This window comes from Lycorma delicatula, chromosome 4 (assembly GCF_047948215.1).
Source record: "Lycorma delicatula isolate Av1 chromosome 4, ASM4794821v1, whole genome shotgun sequence".
NCBI classification, from domain to species: Eukaryota; Metazoa; Arthropoda; class Insecta; order Hemiptera; family Fulgoridae; genus Lycorma; species Lycorma delicatula.
Window position 1 is genome coordinate 2,798,196 of NC_134458.1, and position 26,809 is coordinate 2,825,004.

The following is a 26,809-nucleotide window of genomic DNA, read 5'->3' on the forward strand; positions in this document are numbered from 1 at the left end:
TATCAAATAAGGTTTAGTAGATATAGTAAACGTATAATGTGCTAATCTACTTCAGTTTTCAAAGAAAATTTATTGTGTATATATTCTCATTGGATAAACAAAACTCCTACTTTATATTAAAATTGACTTTGTGAGTAAGAAGGCTTCACTCTAAAACATCCAGGTCCTTACATGCCCTTTTTTCTTTATATCTAGGGTATAGTTGTAGACTGTACATGAGTACATCTTTTAATTTTTTTTTACATAAAAACTCAATGAATAAATACAATTTTATTTATAAAATAAAACACTATAAACCTGTACTTGAATTTACAATGTTACCTCATTAACTAATCTGCCATACATAGATTCTCTCTTCATTCACTGTTTACAGTTACTGTTATCTACACGACAGCTTTTTTTCTAAAAATTGTTTATCATCCAAAGTTCAAGAGTATGATTTAAATATATTATCTTTTAACAAATGGAGTTGTCATGAAATTGATATCACTTATGGATCAGAGTAAAATAAATAAGTGTTAAAACAAATGAAGATGGAAAAGCTAATGGTGAAATGGTAACAGTAACTTTTTCAGCTTGAAGTAAGATAGTAGAAACAGACGAAGCTGTGTTCTCCAAACAGAAAAATCAAGATGAGCATGTTCATCCCACAACTAGGTTTCAGAGCAGTCCAACATGAATCTGTCCAGTGTTTTTTAGTCTAAGTTTAATATAGAACATTCATCTGCCACTCTGTAGGAAATTTTTTTTTTTAATATGGCTGAAGGTAAAATGTATTCTTATATGTGGCGTAATTAAGGTTAACCATCGGACATTTTATGGACATGCATACTGGGCTAACAAGTCTATAAGAGGAACCTTGAAATGGCAAAATAGAATTCATTCACTGTTGAATCAAAATGCAGTACAGTCATTTTGCCCCCATACGTTCCTTTCCTTCTGTTTGATTTATTGAAAAGTAATCACTAAATTTGTTTTTAATTCATTTCATAACTAGCTGTGATAAATATTAGATGACCGCTATTCAGTTAAGAGTTGTCATGGCACAAAGTTTTTTTATATCAAAACTTTTGGTTTTAAATGTCCTCTGAAATTATGTCACAATCTTACACTTTTCATTTAAAACTTTTGAACTGCTTCCCCATAGATGATTGTGGTATAGGGTGTAGTGGTCTCATAGCGAAAAATAAATGAATTACTTTTGATTTCAAATGACTATTAATATGTTTAGAATTGGATCTCTAACACAATGGCAAGAATGGCTGAACAATTCTCCTTTGATTTACTGAGCAGATACCTTCAAGGCTGAACTTTTCCTTCACTTATGTTAGTTTGTGTGTGTTTACAATGAATTAATTCTTAAGTATAAGTTCAATCATGAATATCTGTTTTGTGTTCAATTGTCTAGTGCAGATAGGAACTTCAAACTTTATGTTCAATGAAACACCTGCAAATATTCATTCATATTTATTTTACATCATTATCACATAACATACGTTATATACATAGCATGTTATATCGCATAAATCTACATGGCAGGCGTAGAGTTACAAAATAACAATGTCACAAACTTACCAAACATACTCCAGTAACATATTAAAAATAAAGCACAATTAAAGATAATTTCCATAAGATCTAACATTTATTATCCTTGCTTGATGTTGTGGAAAATGATGACAACTACCGCTCATCAGACAGATATTTGCTTACCGAATATTACATCTGTCCACCAAAAAGCCCTGCAAACCCCCCCTAAATCTCTTCTGATTAGCTTCAATTTTAATAAATGGTGACAGCTCATAAAGAAAAAAACCAGAAAAATTTGGTACAGTTCGTAGCTGAATGTCCTGCGTTTTGGACAGGACAGGACATTTTTATGCCAGGTGTCATAAATATGAAAGACAGAGTTACTTTTCAGTTCTGATAGTTTATCTTCAATAAATGGTATAGTCTGGAAAATAAAAATTGATGGAAGAGTGAGCATTCTAAAATATCTAAAAGATATTCATTTGGACATATATCATTCATGTTTATTTGTCTTCAATCATTCTAATCTAACTGTGGCTTTACATTGCACTGTGAATTATTTCCTCAGTAAGGTAATAAAGAAAAGATATTATCCCATAATGAATGAGGTACATGAAAAAATCTATGGTATACAATTAACAGAATTTTTCTTCCAGTTTCAGGAATAATATTAAGAGACACAGAATGCAATTAATAACTTTTTACTTAAATCATCTTCATAGTTTACCCATCATAAATTTTCAATTAGAAATCCAAAAAATCTTGCATTAACAATTACAATTTTACAGTTAAATTTTTACTGAAAAGTGTATAGTAATTGTTTTTTAAGCCTATTAGCAGAAAACTGTTACAAGTAAAACTAAAGGATATTTCAATAGGCCCAGATAATCAGAAACTTAAAAAAGGTTGCAAAACAGGTTCCAAATCTTTCAATAAGTTAGAAAAGTTACCATAAGAAACTAATTTTAACTGCATATGGAAAATATGCTCAAAAAATTCAAGACGTACTGTTCTTAAGCTTCTGCAGGTATTTCCTGAATTCTTATTTGGACTGTTTACCAGAAAATTTTAATCCTGTAAGTGAAGACTAAGGAAGCTTAACCAAAATAAATAACGCTCATGTAATAAAAATTTCTGCATTCCAGAAATGGAATGCAGAAACCAGGGTAGGTGAAGTACACTGCAGACAAGTCCTAAACGCTGAAGAAACAGAGCTGTAGAATGTCCAAAACAGAATTTTTGAAAATAAAAATAAAAAGGAAGCTTCAAGAATCACAAAGGTGCCAAAAAAGTCATGAATTTTCTGCAATTATTTTCCATACGAAACAAATCTTCTCAAATTTATGCACAAATATGATGCAATCGTAATACATTTTATACACAACTTTCCTACTCCTTTAATTTCATTCAATAAAAAATTGTTACGTCATCAACAAAGAAGATATTTAAAATCTGAAACACAAAATAATAAATAAGCCTGTTACCAGAGCCAGGGATCAAGCAAAATATTGTTATCACTTATCTTCACAAAATACTTTTATTTCAGATAGTGCTATTATATTAGTGATCAGTACAATATTAAAGTGAATACTTTCAGTTTAAATATTATATAATTTACAGCATTTCAATCATTAGCTCAAAATTCCATTCACAAGTATATGAAATAATCTATATTTACAGAATGTCTACAGCAGTGTTTCTCAACCTTTTACTATTTGACCCAATTTTCAATCATAATTTTCATTGCACCCTCCCCCCCCCCCCCTCGTATACAATAATAATGTATTTTGACGCTAAAGCTACTCTACGACCTTAATTATAAACCTTAAAAATTACCAAGAATAAGTAAATTTATTGATATTTGGCAACATCGATCTGCTACATTGACAAAACCAGAATTGATGCCTCTCTATTACTCTGTGTTACGTCTACCTTATCGGACATTCTCATGGCTTTGTGTGAAGTTCCGATTTGTCTTGAACATTCTGAAACGTCTCTGCAAACGTATATAAATGCTGCAAATCCGATTCTAGCCTCAGTCTCAGTCGAGTCTATCCTTCTATCGTTATCGAATCTATCGTGAACGTGTATTGTAAATTGCATGTTAAGTGCAATTCATGGTATTAAATATTCACGACAGTATATTTATACAAAATCATGGATAGATTTTTAGGTAGGCGTAAGCGAGCATTAGATGACAGTGAAGCATAAAGTGCACAGACAAGCGTAGTTCTGAAAATAAAATCAAGAATACTTAAATTTTGGGTTTACCAGTACTGAAGTAAATGAAGAATAGCTCAAAATTTTGGCAGCAGGCAGCATGAAACATAATAAACGACTATTGGAAACTCTTCATAGTGAGTATGTTAGTAAACCCCAAGAATTTTTCAAATTTAATTAAAAATCATATGAAAAGCAAAAATCATTTTTAAAAAACCTTTGTCTGTTAATGAAAAAGCTTTACTTGCCTCTTACAAAGTTTCATATAAAACAGCCAGATGTAACAAGCCTCACACCATTGATGAAGAGTTTATTTTGCCAGCTACAACTGAGGTTGTAGAAACTATAAAGATAATTTTGACAAACAACTGCAGTCCACACCTCTATCAAATGATACTGTTGCCCGTTGAATTGATGATGTAGCTAAAGATGTATAGCATCAGCTTTTTGGCAAGCTGCGTGACAAATGTTTTCAATTCAACTTGATGAGGCAACAGATAGCAATAAAGATGCTCATTTTGTTGCCTATGTTCAATTTTGTGATAGTATGTCAGCAGTAGAAGAACTACTTTTCTGCAAACCAACAGAACTCAAAGCAACAGCACTCGCATTATTTGCTATCTTAGATGATTTTATAAACGAGGCAAACACAGAATGAAAAAATTGTATCAAAATATGCAGATAGTATTTGTTCAATGTCTGGAAGATTCCAAAGTATGCAAACACTAATAAAATAAAAATCTCCAGTCTGTCTGGACACACTGCATGATCGACAGAGAAGCTCTGACTTCCAAAGAAATGAGTCCTGGTCTGAATATTGTGCTAACGATGATTTCAATCATAGTAAATTATATAAAAATGAGGCCCCTAAAATCAAGAATCTTTTCTGCACTTTGTAAAGACATGTACATTCAGTGTTACTATTTTATTGCAAGGCAAGATGGTTATCGCGTGGGAAATTTTTACAATATGTTTATGAATTAAGAGATGAAATTGCCATTTTTCTAGAACAATTAGAATTGTGGAGCAAAAATTTAAAGCAAAAATCCTAGAAATGTTTAAAAATGTGGATAAATGTGTTAAAATTTACAAAGCTGAACAACAGCATACGAAAGTTGTTTTTGTAACCATTGAAAATCATTTGTCATGCTGGCAAAGAATTTTAAAAAGTATTTTCTTGCTGATGACAAATTGATAGCAAGTTATGAATGAGTTAGGGATACATTTCAAAATAACTCCCAAAGAGTTCTTAACTGTCAAAGAAGAAATTTTATCGACTTCACGGCAAGTGATGAAATCAAAACACGATTTAGTAATAAATCACTTTTTGAAGGGCAGGGGTGAATGATGAGTTTTCTACATTGAAAACAAGAATACTTCGTATACTATTATCATTTTCAACATCCTACCTTTGCAAAACAGATTTTCTGCGGTGGCTGTTTTGAAGACAAAATATAGATCTCGGCTAAATATAGAAAAAGAACTCAGAATGTCTATTTCTAATATTAAACCTTCGTTCGAAAGACTTTGCTCTGGAAGACAGGCCAAAAGGAGTCACTTATAATTATAAAATAAATTGTTTTTAATTTAGTATTGATAAGTTAATTACTAAATACATTGTGCAGTTCTGATACAATTTTATTTATAAGTGTATTATATCAGAGTAAATGTGTATTTTATTATTTATTGTCAGAATGTATTTTGTTTTGCCTTCCTTTTTAAAAAAATAAATTTTTTAAAATAATATTTTCTTTTCGATATGCTCGTGCCGCCCATTTAGCATTATCATGCCCCCTAGTAGGGCGCATCCCACAGGTTGGAAAACACTGGTCTACAGAAATTTCAATAAGTAATTTATCTTGACATCTTTTGTAACCTTTTCTTGATTACTGACTGAATAGAGTGAAATCCCCACTTTAAATATCTGAATTTATGAACAAAATAGTAGAAAAATTATTTTTATTCTTAAATTCATACATAAAAATAAATTTATGCCCTCAGGATATGAATTCAGAAACTGCTAATATTCAAACTAATTTACATAAAATAAAAAAAAAACATAAGATATTGATTTAATCAGAGAATCAATCAAAAATGTGTAATATGCATTTTGTGGTTATAACATCCTAAAAATAATTCCAAATTTCACACTTAACTTTCTGTAGACATCTCAAGCAATCGACCTCACAAATTAGGGTGACTGCATTTGACTCTACCAAAAATAAACATTAAGAGGAAGCAATTGGATAAAAAAGTGATGTAATATTATTAGCAATTAACTTACTACAGCGAGTTAAGCAGCTTCTGCATTTTGATAATACACTGAAGTAGTAAAAAAGCATTCCAGGAAGAAAATCATATGTTTTTACTGATTTAGAAGTTATATAGATTTAGTTTAATAATCATAATTTTATACAACTGTGTACTAAAAAGGAATACAACACCCTTATCTAATGTAACATAAAAAAAAGTAAAAAATAAAAATTAAATCAGCCAATAAAAAATAAAACTAAATAAAGCCTTTTCTTTTGAAAAGATCCTGCATTTTTAAAATGCTACACTTCAGACAAATATATAGAGAAATGAGTAGGTTCCTAAACCTTTTTTTTCTTCTTTTTTTTGTTTAACCTCCGGGACCACCATTAGGTACTGCTTCAGAGGATGAGATGAATGATTTGAAGCGTGTGTGAAAATGCCATGCCTGACCGGAATTTGAACCCAGGACCTCCGGATGAAAGGCTGAGACGCTACCACTCACACTGCAGAGGTCTAATATTATATTATGTTATCAAGCCAGATTCCTAATATTACGTTATTAGATTTCCTAATATTTGTTGTTTCTGTCCATGAAGGTCAGCTATGATCAAAAAGATAACTGAAAATGTTTTGAATTAAGCTTTTAAAAATGTTTTATACAACAATTCATTTCTGTTTATCATAGCAATAGTTCACGGTTTTAAATTCTTAATGTTGTTACACTTAATTCCACTTCCTAAATATTACATATTTATATCATTATAAATAGAAATTTATAATTACACAGCATTTAAATCAAAAAGATAGTAATCAACTAGAATTATATACAGCGGATTCCTTTAAATTTCATTTGGTATACATAAACAACACATTATTTCATATTTAATTTCAAAACCGATTCGGTAATTTTTCTTAAACGGTCAATCCATTTGAAATGATCCAAGGGTGGTCACTTGACCAATTTGAAAAAATCTGAAACTTAACCACTTGTTTCCTACATGTCTCAGTACCTTAAAACTATTTTTTTTTTAATTTATTATTTAAGCAGTTTACCTGTGGTGATCATTTTTGTTACGGTGTGTACACCTATATTTTGTGATTGTAAGGGTTTACGGAAAAAATCTAACTAAAAACTATTGGTCCTGGAAGAATGAAACAAAAAGCAATTTAATCATATTTTCTCAAGGTAAAAAATTGGTCCTGTGGTTTATTTACCTATCTCTCTTCTTTCTATGAGAAAATTACCAATAATGTTGTACATGAAAAATGGTGAAATTTCACTTTTGGTAATTTTTTTCAAGAGGCAGGGATGGCACACAGTTTGAATTATTTTTTTTATATATAGGTATGTTAGTAGTTTTACCATAAATAATATTAATGGTGATATACTTACCCTTAAATTATTATTAATTTTTGAAAACTAATTTTTTTTAAAAATTCAAATTTTGGCTTCAAATAACAACTCTGATGGGGTTGGTGATAAAAATCTCAAATTTGCACAACTTACAGTGTTTTTGTAGATGAGACCTAAAGTAAAGGATGAAAATGCAAATGATCCATAATTGATATAAAAAAATTATCTTTTATTACAAAGTTGCAGATCAACCTTGAATGTTATTTTATTCATATGGCACATTGAGTATTGATATAAATTCTATAACAATGTGACATATATGTTTGCCTCATTATATATATAAAAATTATATTAACTTTATGATCAGAATTTATCATATGGTGTGTATATATTTTTTTTATTTTTTACTAAAAACACACATACAGTATAATTGTATGATAATAATTCAAGAATATGTGTTTTTAATAGTAATAAAAAAAAATATATATATATATATAAGCTATTTTTCTCTCAGGATCAACTAAGATTTAATAATAGCAACTCGCAAACTAATTTTAGTTTTAATTTTGTCATTAAGTTTTTAATATTTAAACATTATTCTACGGACTAATTATAAATTAATAAGAAACAATTCTTCTTCATCTTTCAATATTACAACTATTTACTTTTGATTTTTCCCAAGAACAATATAATAAATTCAGTCAGCAAACATCATCTACATAAGAAATTATAAAATTTTCAGATAGGAGGATTTGTTTGTTTTTAGAATATTATCTCCTCAAAATTATTTATAATTTTGAAGATATGCAGGTGCTGTTAAAGCTCAACCCACCGAAGGTGAAGGCTATGATTCTCATTCTAACTATATCTTGATAAATATACAATAGTAAATTAACTATATTTTCTGAACTCACAACTTTTTGTCAGGAGACTAATCCATAAAACAATAATGGAAAACATTAACTGAACTAAGTATAGTCATTAACACAGAAGATTTTTTTTTTAAATAATCAATCAGTAACTGGATGTTAATTATTTTGTTAAATAAAATTAATCATTACCACTTACTGTTTTCTTTTTCATTATATTTATTATTGCTATAGATTAATATGTATCTGTATAATACTGAATGTTTTATTTTTATATAAAAACATGCATTCTGAAAAAGCAGACATCTTAGTGAAAAATAAAAATGTAAAACAAAAAAAAGGAAACTGAATTAAGTAATGAAGATTATTTAATTTTAATGAAATAATCATATTCCCTTGCTTAAAAGTTATTTACTAGACTACTTTATTTATTATTATTGATTTTAGTTGTACTATAAATTGAATAAAAATTGAAATATTTGGCTAAATGTTTCTATTTATTAATATTGTTTAATATTTAATTATTATTACAATTATTTCAATGATTAAATAAACCAATAACAAAATTTAAATTGGAAATAAAAACCAATGAAATAAATGCACTGAAGAAAGGGTTTTGTAACGTTCGGTAAATGATAAATATGCTTCAGCATCCACCTATCAATCCACAAAAACATAAATACAGCAATAATTTTTTCCAATTACTTGGCTTTAGTAAGCCATTCAAAGCTACAATATACTAATGCATGTTACACTTGCACAATTTAAACATATATATGCAAGGTTATAATTAATTATAGAAAATCTCCCATTTACTCTTAAAAAAAGATTACAAAAATAAAAATCCAAAATTTTAAATTAATAATTTTAATAACAATAACATAAACTTCAAAGAACAGCATAAATAACTATATGCTCAAAACCTATAGTGTTATATCATTAACAATAGACCACACAAACTATATTTAGTTTACCTAACAACCTAATAATAATAATAGCAAAAGTAATGAATTATACAAAGTAAAAATTAAGTATCAATGAAGGTTCATTTTCTTTCACTCTTAATTATCATGAAACATCCAAAAAAAAGAACAGTAATAAGCTTTTTACCTAACAACCTAATAATAATAATAGCAAAAGTAATGAATTATACAAAGTAAAAATTAAGTATCAATGAAGGTTCATTTTCTTTCACTCTTAATTATCATGAAACATCCAAAAAAAAGAACAGTAATAAGCTGAACAAATATTTAGAAGAAGCATGCTCACTAATAATTGGAAAAAAAACAATTAAAAAAACCAGAAAATTTAATATTTAAACCAATGAACTACTAAAATTTTATTAAAAACTAGTAATTAAACAAGAAACTTGAGTCATGACAATACACAAGTTATCATCAAACTTAATTCTAAAGTTTACCAATGATGTCATGGATTACACTGACTGACTTATACTAAATTATTTCACCAACAGTATATGTTAATAATGCACATATTATTACCATCAATACTTTAATAATGTAATTAATTTAAATAATTACTACAAAAATAAAGTAATAATATAATTTTCTTAATTTCACGAAATGTTTGTGAATGACTAAAAATACGTTAGTTTTAACGTATTTTTAATTTTATATTATACTTTACTTTGAAAACTAATTCAATCAACAATACGTGATAAATATAAGGCATAAGTATCATATAAACTAAATATAAAAAATTAAATAAATAATTTTCCAAAACGTCTGAAATATCAAATGAATCTGTTTACAAGTTGGTTGACCCACTAAACAAATTTACAAAAATATATTTCTGACTTTACAAAACAGTACCAAACTAGCTAAAACTAGAATACCCACAAATATAAAATTCAATATAATCAACAAAAAAACTTTTACAAAAAACAAATAGAAAGACGTGAAGTTGGCCACGATCAGGTCTACTGTAACCAGTAGTACCCCGACTTAAATGGAGAAATATGAGGTTAGATATCATTAACTAAATGCAATAATACGCTATCACAATTTTCTAAAAATACATTATAACAGTCTTATTACTACGGTATGAATAAATAAATATCACAACACTAAAACTAGGTGTACTCACAATTTGAGGCCAGGCCCTTCAGATGCTTCCATTGATGCTCCGAGAAGCGTGGCTGCCTCTCTAAACAGTGTAGCGACCTGCATCTGGGAATATTGTAATAAACAACAACTACAGCAAATACATCACTATACAGTTAAGTGCCTGTAATTCGGTGAATCACAACAAATAAATTACAAATAACATGTTAACTGTTAAAAACTACTGACATTAAAAAACCTCGCTCTACGGGAAAAATCAGGCTACTTGTGATTGGTTGCAAAGAAGGTTCTGAAAAATCAATAACGAAAACCACAGCTCCCTAGATAAAAGAAGGGTCGAAAACCAACATTTTTTATTTATATTAAGTGCTACTATAATATATATAACTAACATTTAACATAATTAGTACATTTTTTAATCAGATATATTAAAAAAAAACTTTAAAAATATGTAAAACTCTAGAAACTAGAGAAAAATGCAATGGATTATCTAAGCTTATCACAGTTTGCATTCTATCATAGAGAAAATTATGTTTTTATCCTTTTATATTTTTGTTTCGCTCTGGTTCAATAATTATAGCAATCTTTGAAATTAAGACATTCTCATTATTTTGGGAAATTGTTTTATTTTCTTTCAGTGCTTTGCTAGCCTACTTTGACCGTGTTTCGTAACAGCTGATGAATCCTGGAGTTAGTTAATGATCCTTCGGATTGTGATGTTCGGTTGTAAAATTGTTAAATATTACAGACAATTAAATTTGGAGTTATGAATCAACCACACCATTACAGTTTGCTGGAATAATACAATGACGTTACTTATAAGAAATTATAGTTTTGTGTTTAAAAATAATATGCGTGTTGCAACGGATTATACACACTTTAGTTGTTGCTCAATCGGTAGTACTTTCGTATTATAATGTATTCCATTAACTGAATTAACCTTTTCAGTAACATCATACTTAGAGTAAAGATGTGAAATTTACTGTTAATGTTGATGAAATAACAAATTTAAGAATATTGAAGTCTTTCTTATGATTGATCACATTATTTAAACATAATAGCAAGTAGTTCTTGTGATCAAGAACTAGCGGCAAAAATTGAAGCATATTGGCAGTATTAATAATTATTTATCGAAGTGAATCTCACTGAAATACACAAACAACATTGTGTCATATTTTTGATTTTATGTTCTTTCTACATCCTTTAATGTCACCATTTACACTTCCTCACTCCATTATTTTGCTTGTTCTATTACAGTTAAGAATTTTTTTAACTAGTTAAAAATTAAAACTGTTGTTAATTAAATAATAAAGGAAAGGTAATATCAGATAGTTAAAACTTAAAACCCAGGTTTGATGAAACCACGTTTTAAAATTGTTATGACTAACAAAAAGAAAAAGGTGGTAAATATGATTGTTAAAAAAATATTAAACATAAAGTTATAGAAGTATTTGAAGGATAAGAACCAAGAAATCAGATACTAAAACACAAGAGATACTAAAATATTTTTAACAAATTATGAAAAAATTGTTAATTAAAACACTTGAGTTTAAAAATATAGCTCTCCATTACTTAAGAAATGTTTATTAAAAAAACTAAAAGAATTCCTTGAACAGTGACAAAATGTTATGAAACTAGAATTTTTATAGACCCATCTAGTGAGCATGTGCTACTGTAACCAACTCATGAAAACGAAATATTGTTTAAAATAATTATCAAATTGAATAAAAATAAACAATTTGTATTATTAAGATCAGGGTGGAACACTCAGTTTTAACAAAAATGTTTTGTACAAAAACTCTCAAATTTAAATCCATCAACTTTTTTTAGCATGAAATACTTGTAAAGATGAGAGTTAATCATGAAAAAATTTTGCAACAACATTTGAAATTAAAAAAGAATGTTCGAAAACTTACTGTAAATTTGATGTTCTTGTTTTGTTTAAATGGAACTTGAATGATATCTTTGTAGAACTGGAAATCCCTTGAGTAAATATTTTATGATAAAAAATAAAATATATTTTGGCTGTAGTTAAGACTCCCATGCCAATTTAATTAAAACTGGTCAAGCTGCTGATAGAGTTAGTACAAAGTGAGGTAAAAATTGGCTTGCTTGCATAAGTTTTTTAATTTTAAGTAGCATAAAATTATTTACTAGCCTCTTAAAAAGGAACAAACTGACTATCCCAACATTTCAAATTTTAAATAAGGTTATTGGAAGCAAAAGGGGCAATAGGTCTCAAATATTAATAGCATTTTAATATTATAGAACTACATAATAGAGTTTAATATAACAAAGTTTGAGTTTTTTATTTGCACTTAAAGGGGAACATATTTTTAAAAAGCACAGAATTGTACATCTTTTTTTGTAACTAAGGAGGCTAGGGGTATTAATTTAAAGGAACCAGGGCATTAAGGAGCCTAAAGCACAATATAGCAGTAACTGTACAACACCACTCACCTTTTTCTTAAACATAAGTTTTTATTAAAACCATTTAATTGTTTCAGTTTTTTTATATAAGTGGGTGCCAAGATCTAGGATTCCTAAAGATTTTTTAAAGGTGAAAAAGTACTGGAACTCTATGACATCAATCACTTTATATAATTTTTCATCAATTACAGAGGCAAAGGGATCAAAGAGAAGAACAGGTTTGTACCTTGAGACCAAGAAGTTTTTTCACTTGACGTGAAGGTAAAATTTGTTTTGGGGAAATATGGTTTGAATATTACTTTTTTATTTATTTAAGGGCTCTAGGGTACCTGAGAGTGCAGGAGTAACCAAATTTTATAATACAATTGAGTTGTTACCAATCCTGTAAAGCAGAACACAATTTCTTAAAAGATAGATTAAATTTTACTATAAATTAATATTTTTTTAAGTAAGGACACTAGGCAGCTAAAACACACAGAAGTACAAGGGTGTCCCATCCCTCTCTATGGGTGTACATGTGTTTTACGGTGACACTTCTTTACATCATAAGTTTTTGAGTAATCACTGAATTTATCTTGAAAAAGAAATGCAATATTTCATTTGTTATTAACTTAAGGATGCCAGAGATTTATGCTGCCTAGGAGTATAATCAGTCTTGCATCTTATGGCATTATTGAGTTTTATAGTAGCCCAATATAAGTACACATTTTCTAAAAGAAAGGTGTAATTATTGGAATATTTTAGTTTTAATTAATTGGACTTGGAAAGTTAGAGATCTGGCTTGTTAAGGGGACTTAAAATTCTGAAACCAGTAAGTTTTTTTCTTCCAGAAAGTAAAGCCAGTTTTGAAAAAAAGAATAGTTCAAACATCAGATTGTTTAGTTAGGCGCAGAGGCTAGGACAGTGGTCGGCAAACCGCGGCTCGCGAGCCGCATCCGGCTCTTTGATTCCTTGGTTGTGGCTCTTCCACGAAATGTTTAGTGCAGGCACGGAATATTATTTATTAACTTGCCATGCAAGAGACGAGTAAACAAGTAAAACGCGTTTTTGAAACGCAAGCCTAGAAAAAGAGGCACATTTTTAGAAAACAACAATAACGCGCATAGTCGCTCGCAAACATGTGTATTATTATCTCCGTCGAATTGCTGCGCGCCGAAAAGCAATTCGGCGGGCAGCAATTCGACAAACAAAGCAGCTTATGTACAAAATGTTTTTGTCTGAATTTATTGTTTCAATATTATTCGGTGGTGACGGGGCGGGGGAGGCGCATGCGATTCTTGCGTGAGTTGTGCAAGCGAGCCCAGTCAGCACTCAGCCAGCAGTCTCACAGCCCAGTAATTAAATTATAATCCGTAAATCTTTCGAGTGACGTAAAAGCGTATATATTTTAAATTCATAAAATTATATATATTAGTAGTTGTACATATGTTAATCATCTATTTAATACAGTTATATATATTTTTCCATCTACAGATTCCACAGGTATTTAATGATCTTTTTTTTTACTTTTGTTATAATTTTGTGTTTAATGCTTTATTTTTACTCAAAATGCAACATCTTTTTAGGTGCCCAGCACGGATTCTAAGAAAAAGCAAAGAAAAACGGAAGATGAGACCTGTGAATTCAAAGTGGAGTGGACAGAAAACTTTGCGTTCATCCAAAACTTAAATGGTCTTCCAACCTGTCTTATTTATCAATAAAAAAATGGCACATAACAAAAAATCTAATTTAGAAAGACACTTTACGACTAAACACGAATCATTTAGTACAAATATCCGGTTGGTGATGCAAGGAAGAGGGCAGTCGAGGAACTCCAGAGGAGATAAGAAAGGTCAGCTTTTGTTTTTAATCACTGGGTGCAATCTTTTTACAATGTTAATATGGCAAGTTTTGTAGTTAGTCAGGAGACTGCTCAGAGATGAAAGCCATACACGGACGGAGACTATAAAGAGTTGTTTTATAAGTGCATCCGAAGATGTTTTTCGAGATTTTAAGAATAAAGCAGACATTTTTTTAAAAAATGCGAGAGATACATTTGTTTGCTAAAACAGTAAAAGATAGAACAGTAAAAATGTCTGCAAACATAACAAACCGACAAATTAAAGATCTCAAATCGGCCTCAACTCTCAATAGCAGTTGACGAGTCTTGTGATATAAATGACACAGCGCAAGTTTCTCTTTTTGTGCGATAGGCTCTAAAGAGGAACTTTTGGGATTATTGCCACTCAAAGGACAAACGTGTGGAGTAGATGTAGCAAATGTTGTAATTGAGTGCTTCGAAAAACATCAAATTCCATTAGAAAAAATTGTCTCGATTTCAACAGACTGAGCGAAAAGTATGACAGGTGCAAGAAATGGGTTTGTCGCTATTTTGAAAGAAAAAGGTAATCACGAGATACTAACTTACCACTGTATTATTCATCAGGAAGCACTATGTGCGCAGAAATTTCCTGAAGAAATTTGCAAAGTAATGGAATTGGTGATTAAGATTATCAACTCCACTGTAGCTAAAGCTCTTTACCATCGCCAATTAAAAGAATTTCTAATTGAGGTAGAGAGTTGGTATGCAGATCTTCTTCTGCATAATAAGGTTCGTTGGTTATCGAGAGGAAACGTTTTAAAAGGTTTTGCTTCACTGTTTACTGAAATAAAAGCATTTTCTTGAGAAGAGTGTTCACTATGCAGAGCTAACAAATGATCTGTGGATCCAGAAATTTTATTTCACGGTGGATTTTACTTCTCATCTAAATCAGCTTAATCGTACGTTACAAGGAAAAGGAAACACAATTTTTTTTCGATGTTAGAAGAATTAATTTCATTCGAAAACAAATTGTCGCTTTTTACCGAAGATTTTGAAAGACAAACTCTAATTCGCTTTCCACGCTTATTGAAATATTGTCAAGAAAATAAGTTTAATATTGACATTTGCTATTTCAGAACACTGTTAAATATGGAGGAAGCTTTTCTCAGCAGGTTCAAAGACTTTAGAGACAGCAAAGCAACGTTAGCCTTTGTTAAAAAAAACCTCTGAATGCCACGGTAACAGAAATAAATTTTTCGCCCTTTAATATTGATATTGGCAGCTTTGAAATGCAGTTGCCGGATTTTAACACTTTGAGTAGTATTCCTGACTCGTATGATCAACTGAAGAAACTAGCGTTTGCTGTACTTTCCTTATTTGGGTCTACATATTTATGCGAACAATCATTTTCAAGCGTGAACTTTATCAAGAGTAAATTAAGAATTCGGCTTATCGATGAGAACTTGGAATCGTGCCTAAAGTTAAAAACAACAACGTACAAAGCTGACCTGACTTACCATTACTTTCAAAGGAAATGCAAGGCCATTGGTCACATTAGTGGAGTATTTGTAGTATTTTTTTAAGGATACCTTTTATATTATTTAACTTGTTACATTTTTAAATAAATATTATCTTTATGTAAGTATGATGCCAAGTTTTATTTAATGTACCGTTAGTTAAACTAAGACATATTTAGCAAAGGCAAGCTCGAGAGTGTACTTTTGATCCTAATTATTTCCATAAAAATGTCCCTACTAAAGCAAAGTTTAAGTTTAAAAAAATGGCTCTTTCAACTTCAATTTTGTATTGTTTATATTTGGCTCTTTTGGATGACGAGTTTGCCGACCACTGGTCTAGGGTACTTAGAGGTGTATCTCATCAACTTACTGTAGCCTTAGAAGCAAAATATTTTTACAAAGTATAATTTGAAAATAGTTTTATTTCAATTTTTGTTAATTTAGGGAGCTATTTGGCTTGGAGGTTTAAATATTTTCAAAGAAGTATTTTTCCTTAAAAGGTTTGGTTCAGTAGTTCAATTTTTCTCCATGTTAATAAGGGGAAGGTCTGGAAGAATTACAGAAGTGTACACTCTTACCAGGCCCAGTGATGATCCTCTTCCTTGGACCAAGGAATTAGATCCCAGAATCTGGTAGCCAAATGATAAACCATTTTCTTGCAATAAAAATCAGTTCATTTCTCTTAGTATTCCACTCTCTTATGATAAACCTCTGAATGAATCAAAATGTCATCAATTTTTATTTACTTGCTTAATTATTTATCATCTTTCTGATAACTATATAACCATTTGTCTAATTACATTTACCCTACGCCTTTTTTTTTATAAAAAATGATTTTTTCAGTCTGTGAAAATTCCTTAACTGAGATTCCAACTTCATCACAATGTTAGTAGTATCTGGACAGCCTTGCTATGTCTTGGGAACATAAATAACAGTTTTTCTTAAAAGCTTCTAAAGCATAAGATCGAATGTCTGCCAAAAACGGCTACTGAGTCTCGAAACAGTTTAGCGACCAGTGTCCTAAATAGCTCCTAGAGCTTACCCAACAGCCTGAGCGGACTAAGCGCAGTGCCATACACCACCGACTTATGTGTCCCAACCGCTCACTTGTCATATATTTACTAAAATGGGTAGGCGCACCCCGTCAGCTACTAAAAATATATATGACATCCATAAATTAAAATTTATTTTGTCAAGACATCAATTTGCTCCCATGCCTAGGTCGCTGAATGCCAGCAAGTATCTGTCCTCCATCTTAAAGCCGTTGGAGCCCTAATTGGCTGGTGGTCAGCCATATGTCTCAAGGTTAGCTTCCCACAGGAGTAAGATAGGAGTCTTTCCCTCAAGTAAACTACTGATGTTAGTTGAACATAGCAACCGCATCAATGAACTCCCACACGGTCCGACAATGCGGCTTTCGTCACATTGACTCGGCGCTTGTGAGTGGCATATTTTTACCTTGACCTCTAAGTTGCAGGGTGGATCGGTCTCTGACCCCCCCCCCCCCCACCCAAAAAGCAGGGCTGTCAAACATCGGGTTTTCATTTGACTGGACCTCTCCGCAGACGACAGCTCATCAGCTGCCAGGCAGAACCAAAACAGATATTGGTTCAAATTAACATGGTTGGTGAGCACCTGGGCATCCGTTGCCCTTAAAAACGAACTCGAGGCATACCATCTGCCCAGATCCCGTATAAACTGGTACAGGGATCTTCCCTTAGTCATGATGTCCCATTCCAGCTGCCATGCTTCCATCGCTAGGCTCTGCAGTCTCTTCCACAGGCGGAAGATGGGTAACTGAACGAAATTTAGATCCGGCTTATTGTGATCACCGTTCCGTTGTGGTACTGGCCCAGCTCGAAAACGCATCCCAAATACCTCGGCCTCCCGGCTTCTTCGCAATCTTCACATGGCTGTCCGAACTTCCACCCCTTGACTTCTAAGTTCAAGGGTGGCCCAGTTTCTGGCCTCCCCCAAGAGGAGGGCAGTCAAACATCATGTGTTCTTTTGACTTGACCTCTCCGCAGACGCACAGTTCATCAGCTGCAGGCGGTAAAGAAACAGATATTGGTTCAAATTTTCCGCAGTCTTCCTGGTTTCTCTGCAGTCTTCCGCAGGCGAGAGATGGGCAACTGAACGAATTTAGATACGGTGCATTGTGATCACCGTTCCGCTCCGGTACTGGCCCAGCTCGAAAACGCATCCCAAATACCTCGGCCTCTTCGCAATCTTCACATGGCTGCCCGAACTTTCACCACTAAATCGAATGGGAGAACCTTTCCCAATACGGTGGTAGCCCCGTAAGAGGTTGTTTTAAAAACACTGGTGCATACAATTTAGGCTCTGCGCTGGGCACTCCTTAGATTTGGAAGAAGTGCTCTATTCATATCCAAACAGGCGCCGCGTAAGAGGTCATGCTTTCGAAGACATTTCGGTACACCATGTACATTTGATTGTACATAGTCTTTCCGAGCAATCCTTCTATGTTTGTGCGTCACTGAGACGACGTCTGCCGCTACTTGCCTAATGTAGTTGCTAAACAGCAACTTATCATCAAACAAAACACCTAGGTACTTATGAACTCTCACTCGGCTGATTACAGAGCCTTTATACTTAATGTGGCGGTTTGTACTGTACGATAATTTGTCTGTACCCTTGAGAAGTATAAACTTTGTCTTGGGCACAGAAATCTTTAAATTTTGAATGTCCATCCAGCCCTCCGCGGTCGACAAGGCGCTGCTCTCGATCTTCCAGCTGCAGTCGTGAATTACCACTAACTAAAAGGAGACAGTCATGGGCGAAAGCCTGGGCTGTGACCCCTTCTGGAAATGTCAATCCCAGAAACACGTCAAATACCAGGTTCCACAGAAGGGGACCGAGAACGGAACCCTGCGGGCTTCCCCTGAACGGATTTTTCCACAGCTAGATGCGCATCTTTAAACAGAGTTGTACGATTAGACAAATAGTCACGTACTACGGCCTGTAGTGCTACGGGAACATTGCGGTGTTCCAACTCATAGAGGACAGAACTCCAACACAAGGAAGTAAATGCTGCCTCTATGTCTATAAAAATTGCCAGAACATATTTACAGTTGTCGCTTTCCACCTCGGGAAGAGCATTTAAGATGCAATCCTCAGTGTCAACCCCTTTCGTGAAGCCATAATGGCCTCGATTTAGAAAACAGTTCACCTCAATGCTTTCCCAGAGCCGTTCCACAAACAGCCTTTCAAGCAACTTGCCGATTACCGGCAAGAGGCTGATGGGCCGATAACTGCCGATCTCAATAGGATCCTTTCTTGGTTTTAAGAGCACCCTCACCACAGCCACTTTCCAACAAGTCGGGAAGCATCCCCAGTTAAGGACCCCCGTGAAACCCCTGCCAAGAGGCTGTCTTATCACAGACAGCAGAAGGTAGAATATATCTGGGTCAAGTTGGTCATTCCCTGGTGCCTTTTTCAGTGCCATTCGAGAAACCACTTGGTTTATATCTACGAGATCCACAGTTATCAGAGAAATTATATTTAGACATTTCATAGAAATTTCTTGGAGTAGAACTAGATTTTACAATCTCCTTAGTAATTTTATCTCCCTCTATGAATCATGAGACCTTGCCGTTGGGGGCTTGAGTGCTCAGTGATACAGAATAGCTTGACCGAAGGTGCAACCATATTGGAGAGATATTTGTTGAGAGCCAGACTAAGGAATGATTCCTGAAAGAGGGCAGCAGCTCTTTCAGTAGTTGTTAAGGGCGTAGGTCAGGATGACTGAAATGGCCATATCAACATCACTCAATCGTCTGAGTACTACGCAGCTGAAAGCAATGTAAAGTTACAGCTGGTTTTTTTCCAAGAAAATGTAGCTCTCTGCATTTTCATATAACAATGATGGAGGCGCTTTCCTCTGTAAAATATTCTGGAGGTAACTAGTCCCCCGGTCAGATCTCCAGGTGGGAACTACTAAGGAAGGATTCACTAGAAAATTAAAAAATAAAATTCTACGAGTTGGAACATGGAATGTTAGAAGTCAAAAAAGGTGGGTAGATTAGAAAATTTAAAGAGGAAAATGGATAGGATAAATGTAGATGTAGTAGGAATAAGCGAGCGAAAAATTCTTCGATGGGAAAAGTAAAACAACTTTTGGTCAGGTGATTTTATAATAATTAACTCGGCTTCAAATAATAGGCAAGCAGGAGTAGGTTTCGTAATAAACAAGAAGATAGGAAAGAGAGTAGAGTATTTCAAAATGCACAGCGATAGAATCATTGTAATAAGGATAAAATCAAAACCTAAAACGATTGTTAACGTCTATACGCCTACTAGTGCCCATGATGATGATGAGGTAGAGTGTTTATATGAAGAAATTGACAAAACAAAGACATAAAAGGGGGTGTAAATTTAATAATAGTTGGAGATTGGAATGCAAGCATTGGAAAAGGCAAGGAAGGAAATATTGTAGGTGAATACGGTCTGGGCAAAAGGAATGAAAGAGGGGAGCGACTTACAGAGTTTTGCACGAAGTATAATTTAGTAATTGTCAACACCCAGTTTAAAAATCAAAATAGAAGAATATACACTTGGAAAAAGCCAGGCGATACTGCAAGGTATCAGATAGATTTAATCATGGTTAAGCAAAGATTTAGAAATCAACTCGTTGACTGCAAAACTTACCCTGGAGCAGACATTGATAGCAACCATAATTTAGTGATAATGAAATGTACATTGGGGTTTAAAAACCTGAAGAAAAGGTTCAGATGAATCTGTGGAATTTAGAGAAGCTTGAGGAAGAGGAGGTAAAGAAGATTTTTGAGGAGGACATCGCAAGAGGTCTGAGTAAAAAAGATAAGGTGGAAAATGTAGAAGAAGAATAGGAGAATGTTAACAAGGAAATTCTTAAATCAGCAGAAGTGAACTTAGGCGGAACAAAGAGAACTGGTAGAAAACCTTGGATTTCAGACAATATATTGCAGCCGATGGATGAACGTAGAAAATATAAGAATGCTAGTGATGAAGAAAGTAAAAAGAAACTATCAACAATTAAGAAATATAACAAACAGGAAGTGCAAACAAGCGAAAGACGGGTGGATTAAAGAAAAGTGTTCAGAAGTGGGAAGAGAAATGATCATTGGTAAAATAGACGGAGCATACAGGAAAGTTAAGGAAAATTTTGGGGTACATAAATTAAAATCTAATAATGTGTTAAACAAAGATGGTTCATCGATTTATAATATGAAAGGAAAAGTCGATAGGTGGGTGGAATAAATTGAAGAATTATATGGAGGAAACGAATTAGAAAATGGTGTTATAGAGGAAGAAGAGGAAGTCAAAGAGGATGAAATGGGAGAAACAATACTGAGATCTGAATTTAAGAGAGCATTAAAAGATTTGAATGGCAGAAAGGCTCCTGGAATAGACGGAATACCTGAAGAATTACTGCGCAGTGCAGGTGAGGAAGTGATTGATAGATTATACAAACTGGTGGGTAATATTTACAAAAAGGGGAAGTTCTGTCAGACTTCAAAAAGAGTGTTTTAGTCATGATACCAAAGAAAGCAGGAGCAGATAAATGTGAAGAATACAGAACAATTAGCTTAACTAGTCATGCATCAAAAATCTTAACTAGAATTCTGTACAGAAGAATTGAGAGGAGAGTGGAAGAAGTGTAAGGATAAGACCGATTTGGTTTCAGGAAAAATATAGGGACAAGAGAAGCAATTTTAGCGCTCAGATTAATAGTAGAAGGAAGATTAAAGAAAAACAAACCAACATACTTCGCATTTATAGACCTTTTTTTTTATATCCTTTTTTAAACATCTCCAACATCCCCGGCCTCTGCCGTTAGGCTATGCGCAGGAATGTCAGGGTGTCATTTTATATCGCTCCTGCTTCGTCCATCTTTAGTAATTCTACTTCCCAAATAACAAAATTCTTCTACCTCCATAATCTTTTCTCCTCCTATTTTCACATTCAGTGGTCCATCTTTGTTATTTCTACTACATCTCATTACTTTTGTCTAGTTCTTGTTTATTTTCATGCGATAGTTCTTGCGTAGGACTTCATCTATGCCGTTCATTGTCCATTCAAAATCCTTTTTACGCTCGGCTAGAATTACTATATCATCAGCAAATCGTAGCATCTTTATCTTTTCACCTTGTACTGTTACTCCGAATCTAAATTGTTCTTTAACATCATTAACTACTAGTTCCATGTAAAGATTAAAAAGTAACGGAGATAGGGAACATCCTTATCGGACTCCCTTTCTTATTACGGATTCTTTCTTATGTTCTTCAATTATTACTGTTGCTGTTTGGTTCCTGTACATGTTAGCAATTGTTCTTCTATCTCTGTATTTGAACTGTAATTTTTTTAAAATGCTGAACATTTTATTCCAGTCTACGTTATCGAATGCCTTTTCTAGGTCTATAAACACCAAGTATGTTTGGTTGTTTTTCTTTAATCTTTCTTCTACTATTAATCTGAGGCCTAAAATTGCTTCCCTTGTCCCTATACTTTTCCTGAAACGAAATTGGTCTTCTCCTAACACTTCTTCCACTCTCCTCTCAATTCTTCTGTATAGAATTCTAGTTAAGATTTTTGATGCATGACTAGTTAAACTAATTGTTCTGTATTCTTCACATTTATCTGCCCCTGCTTTCTTTGGTATTATGACTATAAAACTTTTTTTGAAGTCTGACGGAAATTCCCCTTTTTCATAAATATTACACACCATTTTGTATAATCTATCAATCGCTTCCTTACCTGCACTGCACAGTTTCTACAGGTATTCACTTTCAATTCTACAGGTATTCCGTCTATTCCAGGAGCCTTTCTGCCATTTAAATCTTTTAATGCTCTCTTAAATTCAGATCTCAGTATTGTTTCTCCCCTTTCATCCTCCTCAACTTCCTCTTCTTCCTCTATAACACCATTTTCTAATTCATTTCCTCCGTATAACTCTTCAATATATTCCACCCATCTATCGACTTTACCTTTCGTATTATATATTGGTGTACCATCTTTGTTTAACACATTATTAGATTTTAATTTATGTACCCCAAAATTTTCCTTAACTTTCCTGTATGCTCCGTCTATTTTACCAATGTTCATTTCTCTTTCCACTTTTGAACACTTTTCTTTAATCCACTCTTCTTTCACCAGTTTGCACTTCCTTTTATAGCATTTCTTAATTGTCGATAGTTCCTTTTACTTTCTTCATCACTAGCATTCTTATATTTTCTACGTTCATCCATCAGCTGCAATATATCGTCTGAAACCCAAGGTTTTCTACCAGTTCTCTTTATTCTGCCTAAGTTTGCCTCTGCTGATTTAAGAATTTCCTTTTTAACATTCTCCCATTCTTCTTCTACATTTTCTACCTTATCTTTTTTACTCAGACCTCTTGCGATGTCCTCCTCAAAAATCTTCTTTACCTCCTCTTCCTCAAGCTTCTCTAAATTCCACCGATTCCTCTGACACCTTTTCTTCAGGTTTTTAAACCCCAATCTACATTTCATTATCACCAAATTATGGTCGCTATCAATGTCTGCTCCAGGGTAAGTTTTGCAATCGAAGAGTTGATTTCTAAATCTTTGCTTAACCATGATATAATCTATCTGATACCTTGCAGTATCTCCTGGCTTTTTCCAAGTGTATATTCTTCTATTATGATTTTTAAATTGGGTGTTGACAATTACTAAATTATACTTCGTGCAAAACTCTATAAGTCGGTCCCCTCTTTCATTCCTTTTGCCCAGCCCGTATTCACCCACTATATTTCCTTCCTTGCCTTTTCCAATGCTTGCATTCCAATCTCCAACTATTATTAAATTTTCATCTCCTTTTACGTGTTTAATTGCTTCATCAATCTCTTCGTATACACACTCTACCTCATCATCATCATGGGCGCTTGTAGGCATATAGACGTTAACAATCGTTGTCGGTTTAGGTTTTGATTTTATCCTTATTACAATGATTCTATCGCTATGCGTTTTGAAATACTCTACTCTCTTCCCTATCTTCTTGTTCATTATGAAACCTACTCCTGCCTGCCCATTATTTGAGTTAATTATTCTAAAATCACCTAACCAAATGTTGCCTTCCTCTTCCCACCGAACCTCACTAATTCCTACTACATCCACACTTATCCTATCCACTTCCCTTTTTAAATTTTCTAGCCTACCAACCTTTTTTAAACTTCTAACATTCCACGCTCCGACTCGTAGAATGTTATTTTTTAATTTTCTGGTGACCCCTTCCTTAGTAGTCCCCACCCGGAGATCCGAGCGGGGGACTACTTTACCTCCGGAATATTTTACCAAGGAAGGCGCCTCCATCATTGTTATATGAAAATGCAGAGAGCCACATTTTCTTGGAAAAAAAGCAGCTGTAGTTTTCCATTACTTTCAGCTGCGCAGTACTCAGAGGACTGAGTGATGTCGATATGGCCGTTTAAGTAATTCTGACTTACGCCCCTAACAACTACTGAAAGAGCTGCTGCCCTCTTTCAGGAATCATTCCTTAGTCTGGCTCTCAACAGATACCTCTCCGATATGGTTGCACCTTCGGTCCAGCTACTCTGTATCCCTGAGCACTCAAGCCCCCTCACCAACGGCAAGGTCTCATGACTCATAGAGGAGGAAGACTTAAAAATGTAAGTTAAAATCAGTAAAAATGTACATCTGTAAAAAATGTACCTTTTAAAAAAATTTCAAGTGCTAACATTACATAAAAAATAGAGTTACTACCTTGTAGAGGAAAGGCTGCTGAAACAATTAGTAATATTAAATAATGTAAATAAATAATTCTGTAAATAATATTTCTTTCCCAGACATTTTTCAATAATAATCTTATAAAGTTTCCAAAGGTGTCACTAAATTTCAGTTTATTCAAATAATGGTAATGATTACCAGTCATATGCTTTAGCAACTGATGCTTTTGCAAAATTCTTCATCAGACTTATTTTTATGAGTAGAAGTGGTAAAAACATTTTCCTTTCCTGGGGTAAACATTTTTTTGGCCAGTGTAACTGCATATTTACACATTTTGTAAAGCCATTTTGGAGACCAGAAAATAAATTTCATTCTTTGACTTAATTTGTGAGTTCACCTAATTAGGTTCACAACAAATACAACTCAAATTATGTCACCTTAGTTCTGCCTGTGTAATGTTGGGGGTCAGCATTTGATTCTTCTGTAATATCATTTCATTTTGTCATTTATTCATTTCATGTCTGGCTCGACATGAAATGACCGTCTTAATGTATCAAGTATATGTCTACATATTACATTATGCATCCATAATATAAATCAGATATGAAAGAGCAAACAGACATAACGTATTTCGTGATTGTTCCATGAATGATGAAAAAATTCAAGTGGTTGTAACTTAACATTACATGATGAGGTTCTTTGGAATGCATATTCAGATGCAGCATATAAAATACTCTATCAGGTTAGCAGATTTCAGGGTAATCTGTACCCCTCACCTATACTTAAGTGGGTTAAATTTTTTTTTTCTCTAACTGACTTCCAAATTATGGATTATTATTAGTCAAATACTGACTATTTTGACTCAAAACCCAAATATGGAAATTTTTCAGAATACCAAGTTTTATTTAGGTTCATTTTATTCAAAATAAAAGGCTTTTAATATTTTAGCATGAACATACATTTTTATAAAACTAATATTTATTGAGCTAATACATGGCCGCCATTTTGTAAAGAGTCATAATTTTTGCTAATTTTTTAAAAGTTTTACCAAGAAGCTCTCCAAATATTAATGTTATTCCTCCTTTTAATAATTTAAAATTAATTTAAGTAATTAAATTTAGAATTTTTAATGACAGAATGGTATACTTGGCGCTCATGTTTCATGTGAACATCAACCGAATTGAAGTGCAGCCGCCAGACAGTTGTGTTGGTTGACTGTCGCATCGTACACCATTGCATCCAAAGAAATTCGAAAAACCCAAAAATGGTTCAGAGATTTCAGAACATTTGCAAGCTCAAGTCGCAGTGTTGTAAAAGTAGTCTAACTGGTAAAATTTTCCATCAATTCCTTCTTCACCCAAGGTCGAATTTTCAAAAACATCCGAAAATCAAGTGTGTTAATTTGTTACAGTTAATCTTAACCATATATTCGGGATTTTAAGAGAAATCCTTAGTGTTCACTTGCATCATAAGATCGTGAAAGAATAAATGAGTTAATCTATGTTATTTTATTTACTGTTATATAATAGATATTTTGTGGATTGTACTTTCATAGTACGTACGAAATTGTCTAATGTAGAGGAGTACTTTCGTTTAATAATAAGCTTCCACGTGATTGGAGCGTTATAAGTATTCCCATGAGTTTTGCCATTTGTTAGGTTGAATTAAGTGAATCAGTTGCCTTCAGTGAAATCAGGATGTATTAATAATTTGCCTGATGAATTTAATCATTTAATAATCAAAGAGGGCCGTGCCACCCCAAAACAATTTTTTGAATCCTTTCAGAGGAACAAACTCAAGAAAGAATATCAGCAGGATTGTAAGATGAATTTCAATTTTGGCATTAAAATTTTTTGTTGAATTTGTAAATCTATACTTTCTATCCATGAACCAATTAAGTACAATCATGGAATCTGAATATAAATGGAATTATTTCATTGGTACCATATAAATGAAGTATTTCATTGGTCAAACGAACAAGAACAGAATTTAAGTCTTAGCGATTCATTATTGATAACCTTTACAGAACATCAAATAGAAAGTAAA

General features: G+C 32.7%; 1 protein-coding gene across 1 annotated transcript in view; it reads right to left on the reverse strand.

Moving 5' to 3' along the window:
• The window catches only part of Tdg (Thymine DNA glycosylase), a 118,670-nt gene extending 108,080 nt beyond the window's left edge, over window positions 1–10,590 (reverse strand). The window contains exon 1 of the mRNA XM_075362141.1: window positions 10,333–10,590. Within this exon, the coding sequence (XP_075218256.1) occupies window positions 10,333–10,415 (83 nt within the window). The 5' untranslated portion in view covers window positions 10,416–10,590. The remainder of the gene's footprint in view (window positions 1–10,332) is intronic.
• Between the last annotated feature and the right edge of the window lie 16,219 nt (window positions 10,591–26,809).